The sequence below is a fragment of the Anoplophora glabripennis genome, unplaced genomic scaffold (genome assembly GCF_000390285.2).
Source record: "Anoplophora glabripennis isolate ALB-LARVAE unplaced genomic scaffold, Agla_2.0 scaffold1000, whole genome shotgun sequence".
In the NCBI taxonomy this organism is placed as follows: domain Eukaryota; kingdom Metazoa; phylum Arthropoda; class Insecta; order Coleoptera; family Cerambycidae; genus Anoplophora; species Anoplophora glabripennis.
The window spans coordinates 33001-58988 of NW_019417076.1; the positions used below are offsets into that span (position 1 = coordinate 33001).

The 25988-nt window shown below is 33.5% G+C and overlaps 1 protein-coding gene across 1 annotated transcript in view; it reads left to right on the top strand.

Moving 5' to 3' along the window:
- Positions 1-25988, top strand: part of LOC108915426 (zwei Ig domain protein zig-8-like) — a 57455-nt gene that overhangs the window by 28113 nt on the left and 3354 nt on the right. The window contains exons 3-6 of the mRNA XM_023455903.1: positions 14052-14218; positions 17173-17283; positions 21375-21489; positions 22080-22364. Of these exons, the coding sequence (XP_023311671.1) occupies positions 14052-14218; positions 17173-17283; positions 21375-21489; positions 22080-22364 (678 nt within the window). The remainder of the gene's footprint in view (positions 1-14051; positions 14219-17172; positions 17284-21374; positions 21490-22079; positions 22365-25988) is intronic.

Here is a 25988-nt window from a genome sequence, read left to right on the forward strand (position 1 = left end):
TACTACAATTACGTATAGTTTATGTATCAAAAATATTTCATACCGCTTATTGTCAGAAGTAGATGTTGAGCCACCATTTTCCTTGCGAGGGTTACTATTGGATGATAGACGTTGAAATTTATCATTTGAATAATAACATATTTTAAATTTAATCAATATAAAACATTGTCTGAACTCTGAACATTGTCAGGTAGGTATTACGTATTTTCTTAAATTTTATATTTATATTTAAACTGAGCCCGGTTCTGTTACAACCACATGCTCCCGAACTCTATAATAATTATAGACACAAACCCTTTAATCGCTTGCTTATAGAATGTGATGGTTTCTCTTTTTAGGGCTGGTGTATTTATATGAAGCATTTTCATTAATAAAACTTGTTGAGACTGTAAACGGTACTTAAAATTAATGACAATTAAAATTGTTAAAATTTATTGAGAACCTGGAATCGTCCGCGACTTTCGTACTACATAAAAACAAGGTGTATAGCTGTGAAAAAAATGTTCGTCATATAAATCAAATCAATACATATTGAAAACATTAAAGAACAACTTTAATTAGGTACTCATGTAAGTTATTTAATTACATTCACGTTAAATTTTAATCATTCACAATTAAATGTAACGTGGAACATCTTATATATACATATATAGGGTGTTCCTAAATAAGTGTCGTAACGGAAAACTGTAAATTTCTCTTGAAAAAAGAAACATTATTTTCCTCTTCCATTTTTCTCTCCGGGTTCTCGTTTTCGAGATACACGGTGTCAAAATTTTAATTTTTTTAAAATTTTTTGCCAATATCTTAGGAACCGTTTGAATTACAGGACTGAGTTTTTGTACATGCATTACCACTATTAATAGCTACTTTTTCGCACTTTTCTCGAATTCATTGAACGTGCCAGTGGTGGAGATTTTAAGGTATCGTCAGGGTTTTTTCCCCCTAACTTTTACGCCACTGGAAAAATTGACATGTGACAGCAAATTCTGAAGCGCCAATAAAGTTTACACAAAAAGAGTTCTCTTGGTTCATTGCTCTAAAGTCCACCGTTTTCAAGAAAAATGACTTTTTATGAAGAAAAACAAACATTTTGCTAACGTTTCGAAAATCTTTTGTGATTCAAAAGATAGGTAGTAATAACTAACAATTTTAACGAAATTTAACAACATTTGCTACAAGTAGCTATTAATAGTGGTAATGTATGTACAAAAACTCAGTCCTGTAATTCAAACGGTTCCTAAGATATTGGCAAAAATCTGAAAAAAAATTTTGACACCGTGTATCTCGAAAACGAAAGCCCGGAGAGAAAACTGGAAGAGGAAAAATATGTTTCTCTTTTCAAGACGAATTTACAGCGTTTCGTTGCGACACTTATTTAGGAACACCCTGTATACATATGATGCAAATGTATGGAATAAATTCATTATTTCAAAAATGGACGACTTTTGAAAAAAAAATCCTAAGCACGTCAATTTTTAGGCCATCTTGTGGTGTACATTTAAGAGTCGTTATGTCATCAGTGTTGACGTAATGACGTAATCGACGATTTTTTTAAATACAAACAGAAGTCGAGAGACACCTCATTTGAAAGGCCTCCTAATCGTCTATCCAACGGTATTATTATTTCTACAGGGTCAACCAAAATTATGTATTTACTTGAAATAAAATTACAATAAATGTTTATTCATTGAACTAACGCTACTGGAAGGACCCCTACTGGACATAAAACATTGTAGCGTTTTCTACTATTCTTATTGATTGGGGAAAAAAAACATTGACTGATACAAGTATTACATTCTATGTCAGTCTCCTATCACATTTACAATTATTTGTTTGATTCAATAGGAGTGAAATAGTCATAAAATATTTAAATCAGTATAATGAAGCTTATAGAAACCGAACGAATCGAAATTTTAATCATCTGTGGAGATAAAGTAAGGACTCAGACAAAAGTTCGTAATTTAATTAATGCTAAATACCCCAATCGAGAATCTGTTTCTGAATAAGTAATAGGTAAGCAAAATTGAGAAAAAGTTTGTAGAAAGGGCCATGTTAGAGATCTCCCCAAAAATGGAAGAAAACCATTTCTGGGGCCAAAAAAATTTGATGTAGTGCTTGCATTTCAAGAAAATCCTCTTACTGGTTCGAAATAGGTCGCACTGGATAATAATTTACACGAATCAACTGTTGTTATAGTAGGTACTAAAAAAGGAAAAGCGGAAACTGTACTAAGTACATCTGGTCCAAGAGCTGTTAAAAGAAGACTTTAATAGAAGAATCGAATTCTGCGATACCATTGTGAAACAAACGGTCTAACAGAGATCGGAGTTTCATAAAAAAGGTACTTTTTCAGATGAAGGTACTTTTACGCTCAACGGCCACGAAAACTTCCAGACGTATCGACATTGGATGGAGGAGTCTAGTACACAATATCCAGAAAAGGTAAACGTTTGAACCGGAATTATAAACAACCAGACCATAGGTACATACCTTTCTTGAAGAGAACTTAATTGGTCCTCGATATCTAGAATTTTTGTAGGATTGTTGTTGCCACAATTGAGTCAGCTATTTCTAAATAGAAATGGTTTGTGGTTCCAGCAAGATGGTGCGCCCCCATACTACACCGTTGGCGTTGATGTACGAACTTGCTTAAATAACGTTTTCCGTGGTAGGCGGATTAGGAGGAGAGGATGGATCGAATGGCCACCAAGGTCTCCAGATCTGACTAGACTTCTTTTTATGGGAATACTTGAAGACCAAAGTTTATCAAAATCGAGCAAATACATAGTTTAGAAGAGTTAAAAGAGTGCATCAGAACGGTGATTGCACAAATAACCTCTGAACTTATAGGAAACGTTAGAGAAGAATGTACTTACCGACGTCCTCATTGCATCATTGCTGAAAGTCATCAGTTTCAACATTTATTGTAATTTCAGTCTACTTACATAATTTGGTTGATCCTGTAGAAATAAATATTCAAAAAATTATACTGTTGGACAGACGATTGGGAAACCTTTCAAATGTTTGAGGATTTTTTTTCAAAAGTCGTCCATTTTTGAAATAATGAATTTATTCGATACATTTTCATCATACTGTATATGCTATTCGAGTTTTCGAGAATCGAGTTTTCGTATCACAATTTAATTACACCTTAAATATCCTCTTCAGGTTTGTAAACATCATGTTTTAAAGTTTAAATGTTGGTTCAAGTAGATTCGAGAGATTGATTGTTTCTAATGTAGCTGTTTAACAAATTCAATATTTGCATAGAATTACCTGCTACCAGAAGGTTTAGTTAAATGGTTTGCTCACGAGTTCAAGGTAAAGCAATTTCATGTATTTTAACTTTCAAATACGATAATTTTTTTACCAAATTATAGGTACCTACTTATATACACATATTTAACATTTTTTCTGAAATTATATAAGGTTTTCACTAAAATACTAAATAAAGTTTTTGTGTCGTAGCCACAGCGAAAGACCTTATTTAAAATTGTTTTGCTTCCAAATACGAAGGTAGATATTTTCAGCAAATTTATAAAACACGATTTTTACATTTGCGAATAAAGGGTCAAAAGTAGCCTGAATGTTAATTTGAGTTAAATGTCTTTCCACACCGAGTTATAGAAGTACACACCAATTTTATATTCAAAGCAAACAGGATGTATCTAATTGCACTAACTAATATTAAGGGGTGATAAAAGTAGGGGAATTCGGGGTAATGGTGGCCTCCTAAGCATTTTTGACTCTATAATTTGTAGTTTTCGACTAATCGTCATAAAATATTAACAACGGAAAGACAAAATTGTTCTTTTCAATATTTTATTTTCAAATTAAAAAAAAAACAACAAAAAAACTCGAACAATATTATTTTTTTTAACTAATGATATTAGTAGCCTTATTTTTATTCAGTTTGTTGTCAATAGTTGGAAATAGAGGCCAAATTTCAAAGAAAAACACCAAATTTTCTCAATTGTCCACGTTTCGTCACTTATCGTGACATCCTCAGGACACTATAAAATTTAATAATTTCAAAATTACATCACAATTTATAAATAACAAACTTAACATTAAAATATTAAAAAAGTGTGTCTAAAACATTACAATAAAATGAATACAGTAATATCTATATAAACATGAAAAAAATTACAAATACAGACACACTAACAATTTTTATATGTCACAAATTTAAAACAAAAGTATTAAAATTACATAAACAAAATGTTTTTATATAATAAATAATAAAATAACAAAATATGGTGAATGAACAAGAAACGCAACAAACAACCTGTACATAACATGCGAAAAAGAAAAAATTAAATTTAAATTAAATCTACGTATATTGTTTATATGTTACTCACATTACAGATTTAAGTACTTCACTGTATTTTCCTAGTCTCGTTATACATAGTATGTCATATAACAATCTTGGACAGTATAGATATAGGTAGAGAATAGCGTACACATACATCAAGATCATGTATTAAAATATAAATCAAATTAGAGTTATTTTGTCGTACGAGACTAAGGTTGAACAAAAACCAAACAAAAAGTTTACAAACATTACCTTTTTATCTCCTCTATAAGGTTAAAATATGATGAATTATTTTTTTTAAACCCCTGGTGGCCGTTATTACCCCATCGTGTTGGGGTAATGGTGACCATATGTCACCATTACCCCCCAAGTAATAACTTTGACTTAGTTCAAGCACAATAGTCGCAAATAAAAATTTTGTTCTCTACATTAGCACAAGCTTTGTGTGCCCAATTCCCGCACATGACACATCTCAGCCATATTTCTCTATTCTTCCCGAATTAACCACAAAGAAGACATAAGTCGTCACCTATCACATTCTGATCCTCATTTTCGTCATCATTTGATTCTTCATCGTCGTCAGAACTGAAATCCTTATATCTTCTAGTCCCAACATTTCTTGGCAATCTTGCTCTCTTCATTTCACCACTATCCTCTTCGTCATCATCGTCCAGAAAAATTCTTTTCTTGACCTCCTTTGCTCCTTTCCTGGTTGTCTTCTTTGCTAGCTTCTTATTCGCTTTTTCTATTAAAACATATTTGTTTGGTGTGGCTGTTATGATTTGAGTCGTTTGTTTTGTTTTCCGTTTAATTGACTGCCGTCGAGGTTGTGATGGCCCTGGTAAAGGAAAAATTTTTTCGAAAGATATTTCCATATTATTGTTTGGTTCCTTAGTCACCTCCACCACTGGGAATTGATCATCCAGAGTTGGTTGGGGTGTTGGAGTTGAGTGGTGGATTCTTGAAGTTCATTCGTTTTCTGGCGGTAGGTCACGGTGCTGTGTTTCGGTATATTGCTGGGGCTCATCAAAGGGGTTATGTAGGTCGGCTGCTGCAAAGTCTTCCTCGATGAAAATATCAGGATTATATGGCCAAATGCCGGTTACTTGAAATCCTTTTGCAGCTTTTTCCAAAATAGCTACCCTCATATAGGCATTATTAAATAGTTCTGCGACTTCGAATGGAGTTATCTTCTCATGTGGATGTGATTTCAAATATTTACTACATTCTGTGTTGTAAGCAGTTTTAAGGAGGCCATAAAATGTGACGTCTAGTGGTTGGAGTCGGTGGGAAGTATGTGGAGGTTTTGTCAACAAAATGATCCCATTGGCTTTACAAAATTCATAAGCTTCAAGAGTGCAGTGAGTACTGTGGTTGTCCATGATGAGAAGAACCGGATCTTCCAAGCTTGGTTTGACAACCTTCTGGAAATGTCTCAAATATTGTATGAAAATCTCCTCCGTCATCCAACCTCTATCAGAGCAACAATACTCGGCTAGAGGAGGACCTTCTTTCTTGAGGAGCAAGTTCATTCACTTTCTCGCAAAGATGAATAGAGGAGGAACATAGAACCCCGAAGCATTGAATGCACAAACCACTGTTGTGTTTTTACCTCTTTCCCAACTAGTAACGAAACCGACTTGCTTCAGTCCTTTCTCAGCCAGAATCTTGCCTGGTTTTTGTACCGTTGTAATACCCGTCTCATCCAAATTGAAAATTCTGGATTCTTTGCATTCATATTTGGTGAAAACTTGTTTCAAATTCTTAAAAAACAAATACACCTGCTCTTTATTAAATGCCGTAACTCTGTTCACACTTGTCGCCTCAGGTTTTCTCAGCGAAACAGTTGGATTTCGCTTCAAAAAACCGGAGAGCCAATCGTCTCCTGCACTTTTTTTTCGTTACTGAAAGGACATTTTATATTATTTTTCTGTGCATAGTCGAATGCACATTTCTTTATCGCTTGTCTGGAGACTCCGTAGAATAGTTTAGATAACCTGATGACATGTGCTGCGAGCTGTTTTTCTTCAACATTGGAAAACACCGACAAACGTCCTAGTGATGGATCCTTGTAATTATTGTTTTTTATCCTCGCTTGTATCGTGCTTCTTGGAATTTCGAAAGCTGTGGATACCTCTCGAACAGATCGACCACTCCTTACAGCAGCTATTGCTGCCATTGGTTTGTCCGAGTTCCAAGAGGCCTTTGTAGTCGTTCTTTCACGATGCCTAGGCATCTAAAAAAGTAATGAATTAGAATCATGGGGCAATGGTGGCCGGCCACCATTACCCCTGTATGTCTGGCCATCTTAACCCCAAAATTTATGATTTTCTATATATAGTGCCAAACGAAAAACATTAATCGCAAAAAGTCTCACCTTTAGAAATCTTCAAGGTAACAGATAAACACAAATTTTGTTGCTGTTTTGGAAATTGCGCAGCTTGAATGACATACAAGTTTTACAATCGCCGAACTCACGGTTGCTAATAAAGTCAATGTCTGTTTTAGTTGAACACCTGACCAACGCCTTAAAGTCGTCATTGCTCGAAGTAACTGCGTCAGTCAGTTGAACTACCAATTTATAGATGGCGGCACTATGTAAAATTGATTTAAAAATGCATGGTTGTGAGATAATAGGTGGCTATCATTACCCCGGTGGCCCCCATTCCCCCGACTTCCCCTAATGATATCGACTTCTGAAATAAATAAGTGTCAACAGAGAACCATGACGAGGACTGAGAGGCCCTTGCACTCGAATAACGCTTAAATGTATTCACATTAATTATAACTTAAGTTAATGAATTCCCACGACTACTTTGTCATTATTTATGGACTTGGAGTAAAATGTAAATTATAGTTGAGGTACTCATAAATTTTAATAACACGTGTATCTCCAGGTTGTATTTTGTTCCAAAGACCTGAACCAAATTGAATTTAATTTCATTTAAACATCCATAATTCAATAGTATTTGTTTGTACTACTTGTATCGTTTATTACTTATCTGCTGTTAAATAAATATACCTACAGTAGGTACCTATATTCCAAAATGATGGGACAAAATTCATATTTTATTTCCAGTTCAGATTTTAATAAACTGCTAAAACAGGTCAATTAGTAAATAGAAATTGTCACTTTTCTGCAATATTTTCTGTTTTTTTTATTCACATATGACAGACCGATAATATTACTGATATATTTTTTAATAGGACGCTCTATATTTTATGGTATAAATAGATAGATTTCTAAAGACGAATTCAGCGATATAAGGTTATACCTACTTTTTTGTCATAGTCTATAAAAAATGGAGGAATTAAATGAAAACAATAATTTAGTAAGTACTACTTTTTATTTTATTACAGCAAATGTTCAAAGGGGCCCCCATTAACCATTGCACAATGCCCAATTCGGTGTTCAAAGTTATCAATTACATTTTAAATAACATTTGGTGTTATGTTTCGAACTTCTTCTGTGATACGATTTTTCAATCCTTCGATAGTGTCTGATCTGCTGACATACTTCTTAGATAACCTCACAAAAAAAATCTAGTGGGGTTAAGTCAGAGGAGCGTGGTGGCCATTCAAGCGGCCATCTTCTGACTATTCATCGTTTTCGTAAAACTTCATTAAGGTAATTTCTTACATGTAGGCAAAAATGTGGAGGGGCACCATCTTGTTGGAACCAGACATCACCAGCAGGCATATCGTGCTGATTAGGGTTAGGAAAAATCAATTTCAGGGCTAGAATCAGCTGAAAGCGCAAAAAATCTAAATATATGTCGCCTGAGGGAATTGCTCTCAAAGAAATTAGGTCCCAGTATGCGATTTCCTACTATTCCAGTCCAAACATTCACTTTTTCCGGCCTTTGTCATGCATCCAATGCGGATTTTCTAAGCTCCAAAACCTACCTTTGTCTGTCTACGATTCCATTAAGCAAAAAGTTGCTTCGTCAGTGAAAATTATGTGATTTTTTTAAGTTAGGTTGTCTTTCGACTAAATTTCTAATTTCCTCGCAAAACTGTAATATTCCGTCTGTGTCATCTGCCCATAGTTCTTGTAAGACGTTAACTTTGTAGTGCCACTTTTGAAACTTCAGAGTTCTGTGAATTGAGAACTTCGACAAGTTGTTGGCTGAGATAGATCTAATGGATAAGAATTTTCAGTAATGGCGAGCATCACATTTTGATGGTCATTTTCGATTACCGTTCTTCGCTTTCCTGATCCAGGTAAATCTTTTATACTTCCGGTTTCTTTAAACTTTTTGGCCACTTTACTTATTGTAGCTCGACTAATTCTCTGGTATGGATACTTATGGTGAAATAATTCACATACCTCCTGTTGACTACGAATTTTGTCTCCGCATCCAATCCTCATTAAAATGTCAATTCTCTGTTTTTCGCTTAAACGGGAAACCAACCATTTTTCCAAATAATTTAATAACGAATGAACTGAAACAAAAACAATTCACGTTGTGCCTAAGTTACGTATTCTGGTAAATTTTATGTGTTTATTGATGTTTTCATTGAGGAAAAAAAGGCTTTAAAGTAAAGAGTAGGTACAGGTAAAGTTCAGAAGAGACTATGATTGTGTGAAATAGTCACCAGTACGACACAAAAGACAATTTTTTATATTTTTTTGACAACTATGACAAAAAAGTAGGTATAGCCTTATATCGTTGAATTCGACTTTAGAAGGGCTATCTATTTGTACTATAAAATATAGAGGGTTCTATTCTAAAAAAATGTCGGTAATGTTATAGGTCAAACGTAACTTAAAAAAACAGAAAATATTGCAGAAAAGTGACTATTTACTAATTGATCTGTTTCAGTGATTTTTTTAAATTTCAACTGGAAAAAAAATATGAATTTTGTTCAATTATTTTGGCACACTTTATATTAGACCTACATACAGTTGTCAAATTCGAATTATTGGTTTTTATGGTTCTATTTTCAGTTACTTTTTCCATTATTTGGCCATAGAAATTATGTGAAAATGAAGTGAAACAAGTGAAAACAAGAGACAATATGGCCCAGCATTATACTTCTCAGTCTTCCCAAAAATGCGGAATATAAATATTTCTTGTCTTTAAACTTTCCCTTAATATTTTTATTTCGCTTACTTATAAGAATTTGGTCTTGGGAATTGGCCAACAACGTGCAAGGGGTGGACCCTGTGCTCTTAATATTAGTCCTAGAAAGTTAAAAGTTAGGAACAGAAACTTTCAAGTTCAGGTCTTCTTTAACACTACGTTACCATTTTTATTTTTAATTTGAATTTTTCTATATTGTACACGTTTGCTTTCACCATCTGTCGTTTAAATACTCAAAACATCAAGATTTTTTCTAGGTTACTTGGAATCATCTGTCGCTACCTCAGGTGCTTCGATGTTAATCTGATAAGGACACCGATTCTAACAACTGATTATATACGCATCAACCTTTTGTATCCGCTTCCTATTTTCCTCTTCTTAATCATGACCTTTCAGAGACCTATCCATAAAAAATAGTACGACTTGAGTGATATATCAGAAGTTATTTTTCTTGAAATTATTTCAGAGTGGTAGGTGCAGACAGGATCGAACCAATTATTTTTAGACGATTACAAGGGATCCATTTTGAGGAAAAACAAAATGTTATAATCGACAAACGACAAAATCCGTCTATTTGTTCGGAGTTTTGGTTTTACTAACAATTTCAATGAAGATACAATGCATACGACGGGACAAACGTATTCGTATTAACCTGAAACGTACAGTATCTCTTGAATCTGATTTAGAGGGAATTACATAGGAATGACGGTTCAACGATCAGCGTGTAATTCGACACAAACTTGCTTTAGCGAAATAATATCAGGAAATGGGTATAAAGATCTAATTAAATGAGATACGTCTGCTGCCTCTACTGGTAGGGAAATTTTGACTTCAAAGTTGTTTGTGCAAATGCGATTTTGGCGTGTTGCACTTTGTGGTTGTTGCAGCGTTTTAAAAAGCACTGCTAGAAGGATTAGGCACTAGTGAGCTGCACCTGGTTCTCTTTCAAATCTAGCATAGATCAAACAAAGAATATTGATGAATTATAAAAAGTATCATTAAGAACAGAAAATGATCATAAGAACATTTCATTTACTTATTTCATGTTAATGACTACTAATCTTCTAATGCATATACTTATGTATATGGCCATTAACATAAAAGTGTTGGATTTTCTACGAATACGCTGATTTCCAGAGCATTTTAAAGAATAAATAATTTATACTTTGAAGATTATTTTAGTAAATATAGAAGCAGATGAAAGGAACTATTCTGCTTTGCATGTACAAACATATTTTTAAAAATAAAATAAAATAAAATGACAGTAGATAAACAAATACATTTTATTTAGGGTCGTATCAAAAGTGCACGATTTAAATTAAAGGACCTATCAGTAAGAACATCGATATTTTATTAATTTATTCATTTTTAAAAGTGTATACATTTACTTTGCTATTAAAACAAGTTTCAGTTGAGAATTCAGGATAACTTATAATTCCTCGATTTGATATAATAGACAGACTCTCATTATTTGATTTGATATCGCAATTTTGTTTCGAAGAATTGTAAGTAATATTCGCCGCCATCGATGACTTCCAGCCATCGTGTCTCTTCAACTTTAAAATCTCCTTCTTCATCTGCAAACACGATTAATAGTGGATAACGGTCTAATATCTTGACTTGTATGTAGATTGATATATCCAAGCAATTTCGCTTGATATTTTCCCAGAGGTATTAATATCTACCGACTAAACAGAACACTTTCCATTACGGTAGCTAACAAATAGATGATTATTTATTATTGCTAGTCACTAAAGAATGGAGTATTTCAATTATATTTTTAAGCATCTTGTTTCAGCGTCAATAATGAAAGGTCGAGATTTATTGGTATTTGGCTTTGGAACTTTTGGTATCAACACATTACCGATATCTTCTACATCACCAACAGTTATTTTATTAACTGTTTCCACACCAGCAATGCCAAAAGTTACTACAAAAAATTATAAAATAGATTAGAAGTCAGTTTTTTCAAAGGAATTATTGAATTAAAATTACCTTTGTTTACATTTATATATTCTCTATTGAAAGCGCAAACGTTAAAATAACGTTTATTGATACCTTAATTTTTAGTTGAATAACTATTCAAAAGTCAAACATTTATTTTATGTACTAATGCCCAGCTAACCGAAGTAATTTTTAACGAGAATTTTGACGTTATTTTATGGCTTTTCAGCACTCTACTTTGAAGCTTTTAACAACACAAATTTAGCGTTTCTTCCAATTACATTACAGACGTGGAATAATCGTTTAAACTGTACGTTTACTTTTAAACAACGTTATTTTTAACAGTACGACGTTTATTTAGTGTTGCGTTTAGATCTTACTTAGCATTATATTTGAAATAATTGCCAAGTGATTGAATAATTGAATTGCAACAGAGATTAAAGCTCTTTTATCACTTTAATTTACAGTCCTATGTATGTAATACATAAAAAAAGTATTTTATAAATGTAGCACTGAATGCAAAGTTATAAATGAGTCTTAATTTCTGTCACAATTCAATTAGTCAGTTTTAATGCCAAATGCTTTAACTAATAGTTGGATCGCCAAATAAAACAAGTTACTAATATTGCAGTATAAATGGTGTTCTAAAAGTATCGCAAGATTTGAATTGTGAGCCATTTTCATTCCCATGAGTTGGCAGCATTGTGAGGGTCACATGTTGTAGTAAACATATTGCTGTTAGACAACAAGGAGACAACGGATGAGCGAGTGAATATTGTGAAAATTCATTACAAGTACGGAGAGTGTATAGCTGAGACTGTGCGCAATTACATGGAATTTTCGGTAGAAGGAGCGCCCGAATGAAACAACATTTCAAAAAGCACAATGCAGCGGATTTTAACAAAAGATCTGTATCTGCATTCATTGAATCTTCAGTTAACCCAGGAATTGAAACCAGACGACTATTTAGACAACCTTTTTAATTAATAAAATCTGTTTTTCCTCGTATGCAATCCTGCATTTCTTTTGAGATACCTTTTGTAAGCCGTAGGGTTGCCTGACCACAGGAAAACATCATTGTAAGTCAGAAGTGATGATCCGATCCTCTCTATTCCCTGTTGTTCCAAAGAAGTTGGTCTTCCTCAGATGACTATTATGCCACGATCTTCATCTAAAGGCTTATAACGTCCAAATTATTCAAGAACTACAGCCAGCTCTGATCATCATCTGTGTCGCACTTTCGCGAACTGGGTTCTGGAGCAGTTGGAACTCGACCCACATTTTGGGGAACAATAATTGTTTTCGATGAACCGCATTTCTAGGTCAATGGATTCGTAAATAAACATAATTACAGAATTTGGGCTGATGAAGACCTTCAAATGATTCAGAAGAGGTCTCTTCATCCTTAGAAGGTCACCGTTTGGTGTGGTTTTTGAGCTCGAGGTGTGATGAGACCTTATTTTTTGAAGACGATGATGTTAATCGTGTTACTGTTAATGAAGAGCATTACATCGATATGTTAACAGAATCTACATATAGCCTAAACTGGTAGATAAACAGGCACTTTTTTTTCAACAAGATGGTGCGACTCGTCACATCTCATCAAACAATTGATTTATTACAACAGTTTTTGAGTGAGAAATGCTAATGTCAACTGACCATCAGGCTGATATTCTCTCACCCCCTTGGACTTTTTCCTATGAGGTTATGTGAAATATTTGATTTACTGAAAGTTCAAACAATTTCCGGTCTTAAACTGAATATTCAATGCACTATTGAAAATATTGAACCACGTGAAATGTGTGAACAAGTTGTCGAAAATTGGATCTACAGAATTTAAGCGACATTATTTTTAAAATATAATGTCACGAATTGCACTTCAAAATATAATAAATATTATGGGATTATCATTTACAGTTATTATTGTGCCCCACTTTAAAGTTCTGGTACATTTATTGGAAAACTTGTGCAGTTATTGGAAAACTCTTGGTATTCACTACATGTATTTTAAGGAATTGTGCTGCCATCTGTGTAAATTTCCACTTACACTGCCCCAGACTCATCCTATAATTTTAATAAATGGGCGAAATGTGTAGAATTCATAACGGAGGAACATAAAACCAAGAAAATCAATAAACGATTTTCACGATTTTCTTTAGGTGATCTCCATGGTAGCTAGATGGCACTACGTTTGGAAAATCAATACGCACAGGTATCTACACCAAAGAAAATTCAATGAAATTAGCATCATCAGGCTGCTCTATACAGGTTCCTTATATAAATTTATGTAATAATAATTTCGTATATTATGTATTGAAAATGGATAAATGCATTTATTTCAGCATTGCAGATATATTTCTTAATCTTACCGAAACATAAAGTTTTCTACGATCCTAAAACATAAAAAATTATTAAATGAAAATCTTTAGTAAAGTAAATAAAGTTTTGTACATGAAGAAAAAATTACTTACTGTCTTGCTATATAAATTATTGTTTATTAAAAGCATTTGTATTCAAAGTGACAAAAAAATATGTGAATCCTTTTTTATGATTTCAGGTGGTAAAAGTAATTTACCTTATACATTGCAGAGTTCTTGATATATACTTAACAAAACCGTGAATTAAAATCACATCATGTATTTATATATATAGGCCCCATTTTCTACTTTATCTGAAAGTAACTAATTTATATTTTTTTTTAACAGAAGAAAGAAGATTTAATAAACGAGGCGCTACCAATGGTACTAAGAGCCGTCAATATTGCAAAAATGAAACCGACATTTGCACAGAATGGGAAGGCCAAACCAGAACTACCATAGCTTTGCATTGTAATACGAGTAAACTAATATCGGTAGGGGAAGTAAACACAACGGTAGGTTTTCTTTCTTATACAATCATGTTCTAGTTGTAACGATTCAGTTAAAGGAGCTTACATTGAAAAGTCCATAATATATAAATATTTTTACATCATGAATTATGTCTTTTATAAAACATGTCATTATAGCAGATTTAAAGAAAAAATAAGTTATCTATTAATCTAAATCTATAGTGCTTTTAACAGAAAACTCCTATTCAAATCTATAGATTTCTGTTATTTTCAAAGCTTTTATAAAGAAAGCTTCGAACTTCAGTATACGTGTATGTTTAATTTATAAGTTTCTTGTTAGAGGGCGCTGCTTATCAAAATCGATAAAATAGGTACACGAATGTACAATTCCATATTTATTAATTTTATTCAACATTGAATTCTTCGTAAATAATTTTTTACTTTTAAGAAGGTATCTTGTAGTATTAAAGCGATATTGATTACTGAAGTACCTACTACTGAAATAAACATTTAAATCCTTTTAAAAATATTGCAGTTTATATATTTATTACAGGAATGTAGTTAGGCATGAGTTTAATTAATCAAACTACTTACATACAAAATTGTGGATTGCATTGTACAGGGTGTTAGTTAGGTACGTTCACAAACTTCAAGGGTAATTCTGTTGGTGATTTTAAGCTAAAATTTAAAGGGAGATACTGGGAATTGCTGGGATGGAAAACTCGATGCTCTTAGATATTTTGAAAAATCGATTCTTGTAACTTTTTGTAACGTTTCCAAGAAAACAGATATTTTTCATTTTATTCGAGAAAGAATTGTTTTAGATTTACTATTTTTTATATATAAATATCTCTAGAATTACTCGTTTCTATAAGAAGTGAATAGGATTTTTTTTGGCTTAAAAAGTCCAAAAAAATCAATTGTGTAGAAATTTTGCCTTACCTTAAAGGTAGCAGAAGTATGGCCTGGAAAATTACATTCACTTTTTTTGAGAAACAAGTTGTCCTCGACTTATGTCAGGCTTAATGAAATGGTTGGTAACATTAACTCAAAACCAACACCATTACATCTGCTTAGATATGAAACTCGACAATATTTTGTCTGAAGTAAATATATCTTTCATATCATGTCTCTTTTAACACGAGATGAAAATGCATTAATTTTAGAGCGGGAAAGGTATTTCACTTCAAGTTAGAAATATCAATTTCTCTACTCGTGTATAGTTTTATGTTTAGTTCCAATGTCATAAGCCACATTTTTAAAATAAGTATTATCATCCTTCTGTGGTATTTTAAAGGTTTTTATGCATGCACAAAGCATACTCCGTTTAAATCTAAGTTTAGTTATTTCAAGAGAATCATAAACTGGCTGTTTTCGTCTACGTCTTAAGAGACAAATAATCCATGAAAATATACCTTACATAATACACTCACCAGCAAAAGGAACCGGCCACCCTAAAATATTTCACATGATTCCCCTTATCTGTTTAATTCACAGTTACCCAAGCTAATTCTTTTTCATTATCAATGCTTTAAAATGATTGTTCCACATCACGTAAGCCTAATTTTAATTTTACAAGCCGAAATTCCCTTTTCAACGACATTAATATGCTCGCGTAAATCACACAGCAGCTGACTACGCTCATTTCTTATCATTAATGTTATTTAAAGGCAACTAGGCTTATGTACATTGTTTTTGGAATTAAGTTTGACAGTTAATGAAAGTTTTCACCCGATAACAATGCCGTTGACTGTTGCTGACGCTTCTCAAGTTGTTGCATTAATTGAAGATGGACGTAGTTATGTGTCTCGTTCATTGGGAATATCTCGTACTACCGTTCAAGATGCGTGGAATCGGTGTGATTGACAGAGTCACGAGACAACTAGGATCCGGAAGAAAAAGAGTAACAACGGCGCTTGATGATCGTTTCGTTGTGCGAGGGGGTTCAAGTAAGTGAGAGGACGATTAGAAGGAGATTTGCAGAAAATGGTTTATCTTCACTGAGACTGGCCACAGGACCACAATTGCTACTTAGGCATTGAAGGGCAAGTCTTCAGTTTGTGCGATTACATGTAAATTGGATTCGTCGGCAATGAAGTAAAGTTCTTTTTACTGACGAGTCTCGTTTTACCTGCGATCACCTGATGGTCAGGAAAGGGTGTGGAAAAGACGAAATGAATGATATTCAGACTGCACCATCTCTGAACGAGTATCTTTTAAAGGAGGTTCTGTTATGGTGTGGGCGGGTATTTCTACGCAAGCACGTACCGACCTCATATTTGTGGATAATGGAGCTTTGAACTCCTGCAGATATGTGGAAAATATTCTTCAAGAAGCTGTCGTTCCATTTGTGTATTTCGGCTTCGTTTTCATACACGACAACACCTGACCACACACTGCACGAATCGTAACTGAATACTTAAACGAGGTATTCGTAGACTTGATTGTCCCGCATGCAGCCTGGACCTTAACTGAATTGAACTTCTTTGGGATAAACTTCAGAGGGCTATTCGTCGCCGACCTATTATGCCACATACCTACTCTTCAAGAGCTAAAACTGACCCTTCAAGAAGAATATGAAGCAATTCCCCAAATACGCTTAAGAAATTTAGCGTGTATGTCCTCGAGGAGGACATACACGCTATTGACAATAACCAGGAGGTCCATTAGAAACACTCACCAAAAAAGTGTAATTTTGTTCTGTTTCTGTTATTCTTTTAATTAAATTTAATTTTGTCTAAAATAATGTTTTTTCTTAGTTATTCGTTGCAACCTTAATCTATAATGAATGGTTCTGCAACCAAATATCAATACTAAGTTACATTAATTAATATTTAGGTGCTTTTATGAAATATTTCAGGGTGGCCGGTTCGTTTGTCGATGAGTGCATATGAGTAGAAAACGTATTTCAAAATAACATTTTAACTCCTTAAATAACTATAGACATTTAAACATATGTATTCTACGTTTGAGGATCAACTTAATATTCTTTTTTGTAGGTGATCTGGGTAAAGATGCACAATGAAAGCTTCACTATATTGACAGCAGGAATGCGAGTTATAACAGATGACAAACGGTTTCTTGTTTCAAATAATAAAGTGGATCCTAAGGTATAAACGAAATGCAACCTATTTCTATTTTTTTGTACAGAGCGTCAGAAAAATAAGTGCCAAAATTATAGCCACGCATTTAACTCATCAAAAACAACAATTATTCATATTCTCGTAAAGGATTGTGTACCCATTGAAATAGCGCTGCTTAATTTCGTTTGATGTGCTTAATTTTGTTTTTTATATGCCGTGTTATAAGATTTGTGATTTTATTGTGGCAAGTGCTTGGCGCTATCTATGTGCGGTTACCGGAACTACGTAGTGAGAAGCCTTCCGAGTGACAAAATTTCATCAGTATACCACGAAGTTTTAACGTATTGCGTGAGGCGAGTTCTATATAGTTGTCATGGAAACGCACATTGAACAGCGTACAGCAATCAAGTTCTGTTTTAAAGCCGGTAAGTTCAAAACATCGCAAAAGAAATAGAATTGAATGAAACGCCCAACAAAAAAATGTAAGAAATCGGCGCCAAAAACTTATTTGGATGCCTTTAACATAGGCTTTATTCGTCGACAAGTTTTTAATTTTTAAACGCATCCATATAAAATTCATCCGTAAAAAATTATGTACTGTAGTATAACAAACCCGGGTTCGATCGAAAAACAAATGTAAACGTAGTTGTGGCCAGAAATATGTGATCGTCATGAGGTATACCTACGTTGTATACATCTATTTTTAATTGACCGGAAGGCACTGACTACTAACTTTAAAATGGGGAAGTATGTTTTAATTTTATAAAACAAAAGCAGAGTAAATACACCTAACTTTATTATTTACGTACAACAATCTTCAAATTAAACATGTGACAAATAGAAAGAACAACAAAAACATTAACAATCATTTAATATAAAATAAGAGTGCCAGGCTCTCCTAGAGCTCCTGTGGCAGAGAAGAGCATGGCAGAGAAACCCACGATCGTTGCTCTAACTACCCAAATATAAATACAAAACAACCGATAACAAAAGGCATAAATTAAGATTCTTTGCTAATGATAAATAACACCCGACTTATTTAATTTCTCACTAAATGTCAACTCACTCGAATTTGACATACACACTTCCAAGTAAAACTGAAGAGGTTTGGTGTTAGTTAGCCAGCAGCGCCGGAAGGTACTGGAGTCCCATACGGGAGGCAATCCAGCTATGAGTTGAGATTTCGGAAGATCTGTTTTAGCAATTTTTTTTGTATTTAATTATTCTTTATACAGATTTATTCCTCACTGGCGAAAATGTTAGTAAATTCAACAAGGCTCTTATATGCGTTTGACATAAAGTGAGCACAAGAAATGCTTTATTATGTGTTTTTCGAACAATGTAATCATGGCAAAACAAGTTAAATGTGAAATAAAGGAGTTGTTATTGCAATATCTGGGCAGTCACGAAAATATATACATATTTTAACATGTAATAAATGATGAGCAATCGCTGATAATAATTGTAACAATTTTACCTTAGAAAAATATATGCGCTTAAGCATAAAGCAATGGAAGCTAAACGTACAGGCAACAATTGTTATCATTAAACATCTATAACCATCACAATCATAAGATTACATAGAACAATTAACAACAAAGTACTTAGAGAATAGTTACCTGCTAATTAATACGGGTTAAACACTTTGATTTTTCACTATTTTGCTTCACTGCCCGCCGATCGTCTTACTCCCATCTCCACACTGTTCTCACTTTAACTATTTAGGCTTCCTTCCAGAATTTCCCACCTAAGCGTTTGTTTTTGCGCTTCCTTCTACCAACTGTCAATATTATGTTTTCATTATTGTACAACACCCACGTAACAGGTGACGTCGAAGTTGATACGATAAGTATGGTTTTGCACAGTACCTCGTGAAGGCATATGACAACTTCCAAAGCAAATGCGATTTCGATGAATTAAGACGAGAAACAATCGAAAGTTTTTGATGGAAAAGCCGAATATTCAGAAACAGCGACAACATTATTTAAAGAGCTCCAAGCGTTGCCGTGAGGAAAATCGTCCGATAAATTTCATGGATGAAGCTTATGTTCATTCCTCGCATACGCAAGTTAAAGCGTGTGACAAAATTACGTTCTGAATTGGCAAGTGAAGAGGCACCGAAAGTTAGCTCCGGTAACTCAGTTGGTTAGTGGGTTCCTCTAAAACTCAGTCGTGAAAAGGGCGCCGCTGTACAGGGTTATTCACGCAACTGTTTCGTTGGAAGGATACGAAGTTACCATGATAGGATTTTAGTGAATGAAAATATTTTCAAAACTGCTGCACTTCCGTTTATAACGCAAGTTACCGCCAATTTTGCTATTTTAAGTGGAACACCCTGTATATTATTGCATTTTTGGATTCTGAATTAAATGATACGGCAACTTTGTATAAACTTTTCCATATTAAAATTAGCCGTTTTGAAAAAAAAAAATTGCATGCAACACTGTTGGCTTCAAAAACAGTTGACGCGGAAATCTTTATTTTTGGATCAATGGAAGTAGAAGTCATGGGGTTCCTTACGATGTTTTCAAAATTAGCCAGTTTCATACAGGTCTCTGAAAACTAATTGACAAACCCAAGGAAATTCAATTCATTTTTTTTAATGCAACACCCTGTATATTTTCACATTTCTGGATTCACTAGAAAAATCTACGTCAGTACATACAAGGCTATAGTTATTCTTGATGATTTATCAACACTTTTCTGTTTAAAATGCGAAAGATCATGTTTCGTGTAAGAAACTTATAGTCACCTATGAAAACAAAAGTCTATGCCCTGTCAAAGCATAAAAAAAAGACTTACCGACGCTACTGTGTTCCTAAAAATGGATGAAGTGAATAGTTATTCGAATAGTGATATTTTAAACTTATTCTTTATTCATGGCGAATGTAACAAGGTTCTGAATAGGACATGCTACACATTAAATGAAAAATATCCTCATTTACTAGCAACGACAAAAATGAAATTTAGGAAGATTGAATAAAATTTTTTACGTGTTGGGAGAGTTAACAGCAAGAAAGTTGACTAAAAAGAAATTAGTAAGACAGTATTAATTAAAAGTTTAAATGTTCTATATGGCGTCCATTTTGTTCTAGACACTTTAGCACTCACTTCGTTAGCAGTAGCACTTCTAAGGTGATAATTTTGGAACCCCTGAAAACTAACCCTAATTCTATTTAATAGATCCTCCATGGTAAGAATAGGTTCAAAATAAACTTGGCTGTTTATATATCCCCACAGGAAAAAGTAGACAGGTGTCAGATCAGGAGATCTAGGCGGCCAACTTCAAGGTCCGTTACAACCAATCCAGCAGTCATCAAACATTCCTGTGACTTCTTGATATATATACCTCGTGGGTAGAATGTGCTGGAGCTCTATCCATTTCATACCAACTATTTAGAACATAGATTGTCTAAGATGTTTGTCTTAAACTGTTTAGGTTTTCATTATAAATTTCGTAATGAACTTGGTCACCCATAATCATTGGAAATACGTTGACACCAAGAATCCTGATGGTGTGTCTCCTTTATAACGTATGGATTTTCACAGGCCAAGTAGTGCATATTCCTTCGATTTATTACACCGTCTCTGATAAACTTTTAGTTCCGACCAGATGATTTTTGATAAGAACTGTAGATCCTCTCGAATTTTTGAATTTTGATTTTTTATGAGCTAAAATTCGCAAAATTCTGTTCTCTTAGGAAACAGATAATATTGCTAGAGATATTTCAGTTTTCTTTTGTGTATCGTCTAAATACAAAAAAATGGTTGTTTATTTAACGGTTATCTTTCTGTTTTGTATAAAAAGTTGTAGTATTAGAGTTCTCTCTTTGTAACACCAGCAATACTGTATAATCTTTATTATCTTCCGTTCGGAATAGAAAAATTATGTCTATCATAGACAAAATAGCTAAGCTATATTGTTTGTGTGTATTAAAATATTATGTATATTTACATATTTATGTTACATGTGACTTTTTATTCCAATTTTTTTCATAAAACCTATTAATTACCTGTTCTCCGCATTAAACTGTTCCGTTAATATAAAATATATGTAGACATTTAATATTTACCCTATGCACGGTTTCATTATTAATTCAATGTGCTTATTATTTTAGGAGTGGATTTTGTTTATTAGACATTCGAAACGGGAAGACGAGGGGCTGTATAAGTGCCAAGTTTGCTCACAGTCAAATTTTAGTAACAGCATTTACGTGAACTTAAAGTTAATAGGTAAGTTAAGAACTTATACACAGAAAAATAATAAGTAAATATTAAACCTGATATGATGTCTTTTCATTTGAAACAATGTACTAAGGTAACAATTACACAGATTAGTAGCGATAGGTTAGTCAGTTTATTTTTTTAAGATTTAAGTAAAAAGCAATTGTAGTCCTAAACGCAATGTCCTAATAATGATACTGCAAGCCAGCAATATGTCTTTATTACTAAAGTTACAATTAATTCGAGTATTACTTTTAAATTGATTAAGTTTGACATAGTTATTAGCAAAATTTGATAAATAAAAACAATATTTTTAACGTTAGACACAGCAACTGAAAATTCTGATCCCTACCCACAAGTTTACTTAGAGTCCAGTACACTCATAGGAATTCTGATATTTTTTTTGGTACAAGGAATTCTCATAGTTAAAGTTTTCTATAGTTTTCGACCAATCTTGCTTTTTTTATGACTTGTCTTTTTTAAGAAATATATTGCACCTATTAAGTGTTCTTCTAGTTTCGTTTTATCTAACCACGGTTAACGATTTTTGATTTAAGAGGAGATTTGTACTAAGATTTGTTTTTTTTTTTTTTTTGTAGAAGCGTGGGCAACGATCTTAGGCGATCCTGAGAGGAAAGCGGTGAAAGTGGGATCGCCTTTACGCTTAAGCTGTGAACTGAAAGATTCCATCGAAGCCCCCAAGTACATCTTTTGGTATCACGATGACAGGGTGATCAATTACGATTTAAATGACGGTGCAACAGTACGTGAAGGTCGTCAAGGAAGCGAACTGATTTTTCCAAGGGCGCAGAGAAATCATACTGGCAACTACTCTTGTGTACCTTCGAACGCTAGAGAGGCTAGTGTCGAGGTGAAAATACAAAGTAAAGTATACATCGATATAGTTATTTTTCACCGATCGACATTAAAGGTGTAGTTTTAATAACAGCTATCAGGCAATAAAGTGTTACATTTTTACTGCCTCTAAATAAAAAATTTAAATGTGCTCTTTAACGAAAGTAATTTTATTTATTGTAAACATTTATAGTGAAATTAGAACAGCCTATAAGGGATATCCCTTGTCCTGTTTGTTTTGAAACATTTACTTCGTCTATGTAGGTTGAAGTGTTTTCACTAGTAGATGATTTACGGACTATTGAATCCTCCAAAGTGGTTGAATTATTTTAAAAATCGCTTCCAGCACTTGATGTACTTGCAGTAGGAAATTTTTTTGTGTTAACAACTGATTTACGAGTTATGGACTTCTCAATGAAGCCTTCAGCTACCGTTGAAGATTTCCATCCACCATTCCATCCAATTTTTAATATTGCGATATCAGCTCCTAAATTTATTAATAGTGTAATTGAAGCTCTACGGAAACAATGTCCGGTATTTTCGTGAGCATCTTGAGAAACGCAACAACTTGTTTTGGCATTTTCTCAAATGTATGAATTCCTATTATGTGATCTGTTACTACTAACTATTTTTGCAAGTCTAGATATACTTATGTCTGTCTAAATATTCGCTTACAATATTTATTTTCCTTTGTTTTATTTTCTATTTCCCATATCTTCAATATCTCCAATTTTTTAACGTGCCAACATATTCTAATGGAATTCTTATAATATGTTTGAGAATATGGTATACAGGGTGTCCCAGTGTCAGCGTACAAAAATTTACCAGGGGGTAGACCAGACTAAAATAAGATTAAAATTCTTATAAAATATTTTTCTGCGATGCACTCTCACTGAGTTACAGGGTGTTGTTTAGAAAAAAATAAAAACTTTCCGCAAAAACTCAAAAACCCTTTCAAGGATTTAAGTAATTTTTGGGTGAAGTGTACATCTATTTAAGGTCATTAAAACTACGTCGTGGTTATTTCGATCTGACGCCAGGGGCGGCCTAGGGCAACATGTCCTCAAGGTTATGTCTTCATAACTTTTGCATATCCTAGTTTTATGTAATTTGATTACGTTTTCCTGAACTTGCAATCGATTCTGAACAAAAAACGTGCTCTTGTTTCATAGCTCAAAAATGAACCATTTTCGAGTAAATTGGATCTAAAGTATCGACTGCATTAGTTCGTAGAAAGATGCATGTAAAGACTTTATTTCTTGTTATCTAGTTGGTACCTGTCATTATAAAAAACAAAGTTATATACCGTTGAGGTACAGTTTCCCATGTACCTGCGGCTCAATGAATATGAAGAAACTAAACAAGTTTTCTACGAATTATTTAATATTTGGTTACCTATAGGGGAACTAAAAATAAAATTGAAAATTTTGTAACAGAAACTAAATTATGTTAGCAAAATGACATTAAAAATAAAAATAGAAAACAATTATTTCCATAAATGCTCGAAATGCTGTCCATTTACTTCAATGTATGCCCCACATCGTTTGACCAAGGAATTGTAAACCCTTCACAAATCAACGATTACTTGAATTTGCTCGGCGGCTACATTATTTTTTTTAAGTAAATCGTCTCTCGAGTTTGGCATACCCCAGTTACTTCATATGACCCCAGTAAAAAAAATCAAGCGGGTTGAGGTCAGGGAACCTGGGAGGCCACATAACAGGTCCATTTTTTCCAATCCATCGTTTTGGAAAATGTAAATCGGGCCACGCATATACCTGTCTTCCGTTACGAGTAGTTGGTAGTACATTTTATTTCTATATATAGTAAAAATATAATGTATTATATTTTTATTTATTTTAATTATAAGAATGCTAATTTTCCAGCTCTTTACGAAGAATTATTGTCAACTGATTGGTCTTGTATATCTTCTGTCCCTAATATAAATGATGCTGTAGAGATGTTTTATGATATCCTTAAGGAAATTTTGTCCAGACATGTCCCACCAAGAAAAAACGTTGTTTTTAACAGGCAGTTCCCTAAGTGGTTCACTAAGGAAGTAATCGCGGAATGGAAGCTAAAAAATAAAGCTTATAAAAAATATAAATCTACTAACCTCCTGGAAGATTATGACGAGTTTAAAAGAATAAGATCATCCCTCAAAATTAACAAAAAAAATGCTTACAACAATTTCATTGGTGACGCTGAAAATCGCAATCAAATCCAATCCTAATACTTTCTGGAGTTTTCTGAATTCAAAAAAGGATACCAGTTCTATACCTTCATCTATGATAAATAATGACCACTTTATAAATGATCCTCAATTAATCGTTGACACATTTGCAGCATTCTTCTGTAACGCATTTGTTTTCTCTGAAGAATTTAATAACACTGTGGAAAGTAACAAATGTCATGTATTACATATGATGAAAATCTCTGAGTCCGATATTATAAAGGCAATTAAAAGACTAAAAAACAATATGTGTATGGGCCCAGACCTAATTCCAGCATTTTTGATTAGAGATTGCGCTGTAATCTTCTGCAAACCTTTGCCTATCCTATTCAATCGTATACTTACATCTGGTGAATTTCCTGATGACTGGAAAGTATCGCGTATAACGCCTGTCCATAAGAAAGAAGCAAAAAATGAATTCACAAATTATAGGCCAATTGCTATCTTAAGCAATTTCTGTAAGGTGTTTGAGACTATTTTGCACAATTTAATATCATCCCATACTTCAAATATAATTATCCCTGAACAGCACGGGTTCATACAAGGACGGTCAACAATTTCAAACTTACTGTATAAGACACAATATATTTCTGCAGCTCTTGATGTCGGAAGTCAGGTCGACGTCATTTATACGGATTTTTCTAAAGCGTTCGATAGTATTGATCACTCCAAACTATTAAATAAACTTAGCAACGTAGATCTATGTAATAGTTTAATAAAATTATTTCATTCATACCTCCGTAACCGATCCCAATATGTGCAATATCGTGGGTTCAAATCAGATGCGTTTCTTCAAACATCAGGTGTACCTCAAGGGTCCATACTTGGACCTCTTCTGTTTGATATTTTTATGAATAATATTGCGGAAGATCTAAACATTCATTATTTATTTACGCTGATGATGTAAAAATATTTGGTCAGATCAACTCTGTTTTGGACTGTGAGTATCTTCAGAGAAATCTTGCTTCAGTTAATGATTGGTGTAATAAAAACACGTTGCCTCTTAATATTAACAAATGTAATGTTATGTCTTTTCATAGGAAAAAAGTGCCTATCACATTCGATTATGTATTGCAAGGCAGTGTTCTCAAGAGGCCTGATTGCATTAAAGACCTTGGTATTATTTTTGACGCGCAGCTGAGTTTCTTGCGGCACATCCACGGTTCCTTAGCCGATGCGTATAGGAGTCTCGGATTTGTTTTGAGAAACTCTCGAGACTTCAGAAACCAGTCCACTCTGCGATTATTGTATATAACTTTTGTAAGATCCAAATTAGAATATGGTTCAGTTATATGGAACCCAATTTATATTACATATACCTTCTTATTAGAACGGGTACAACGAAGATTTTTTAAATCTGCCGCATTTCTGTTGGATGGGGTTTATCCTGCTCGAGGTACTCCACAACAATTATTCTGTG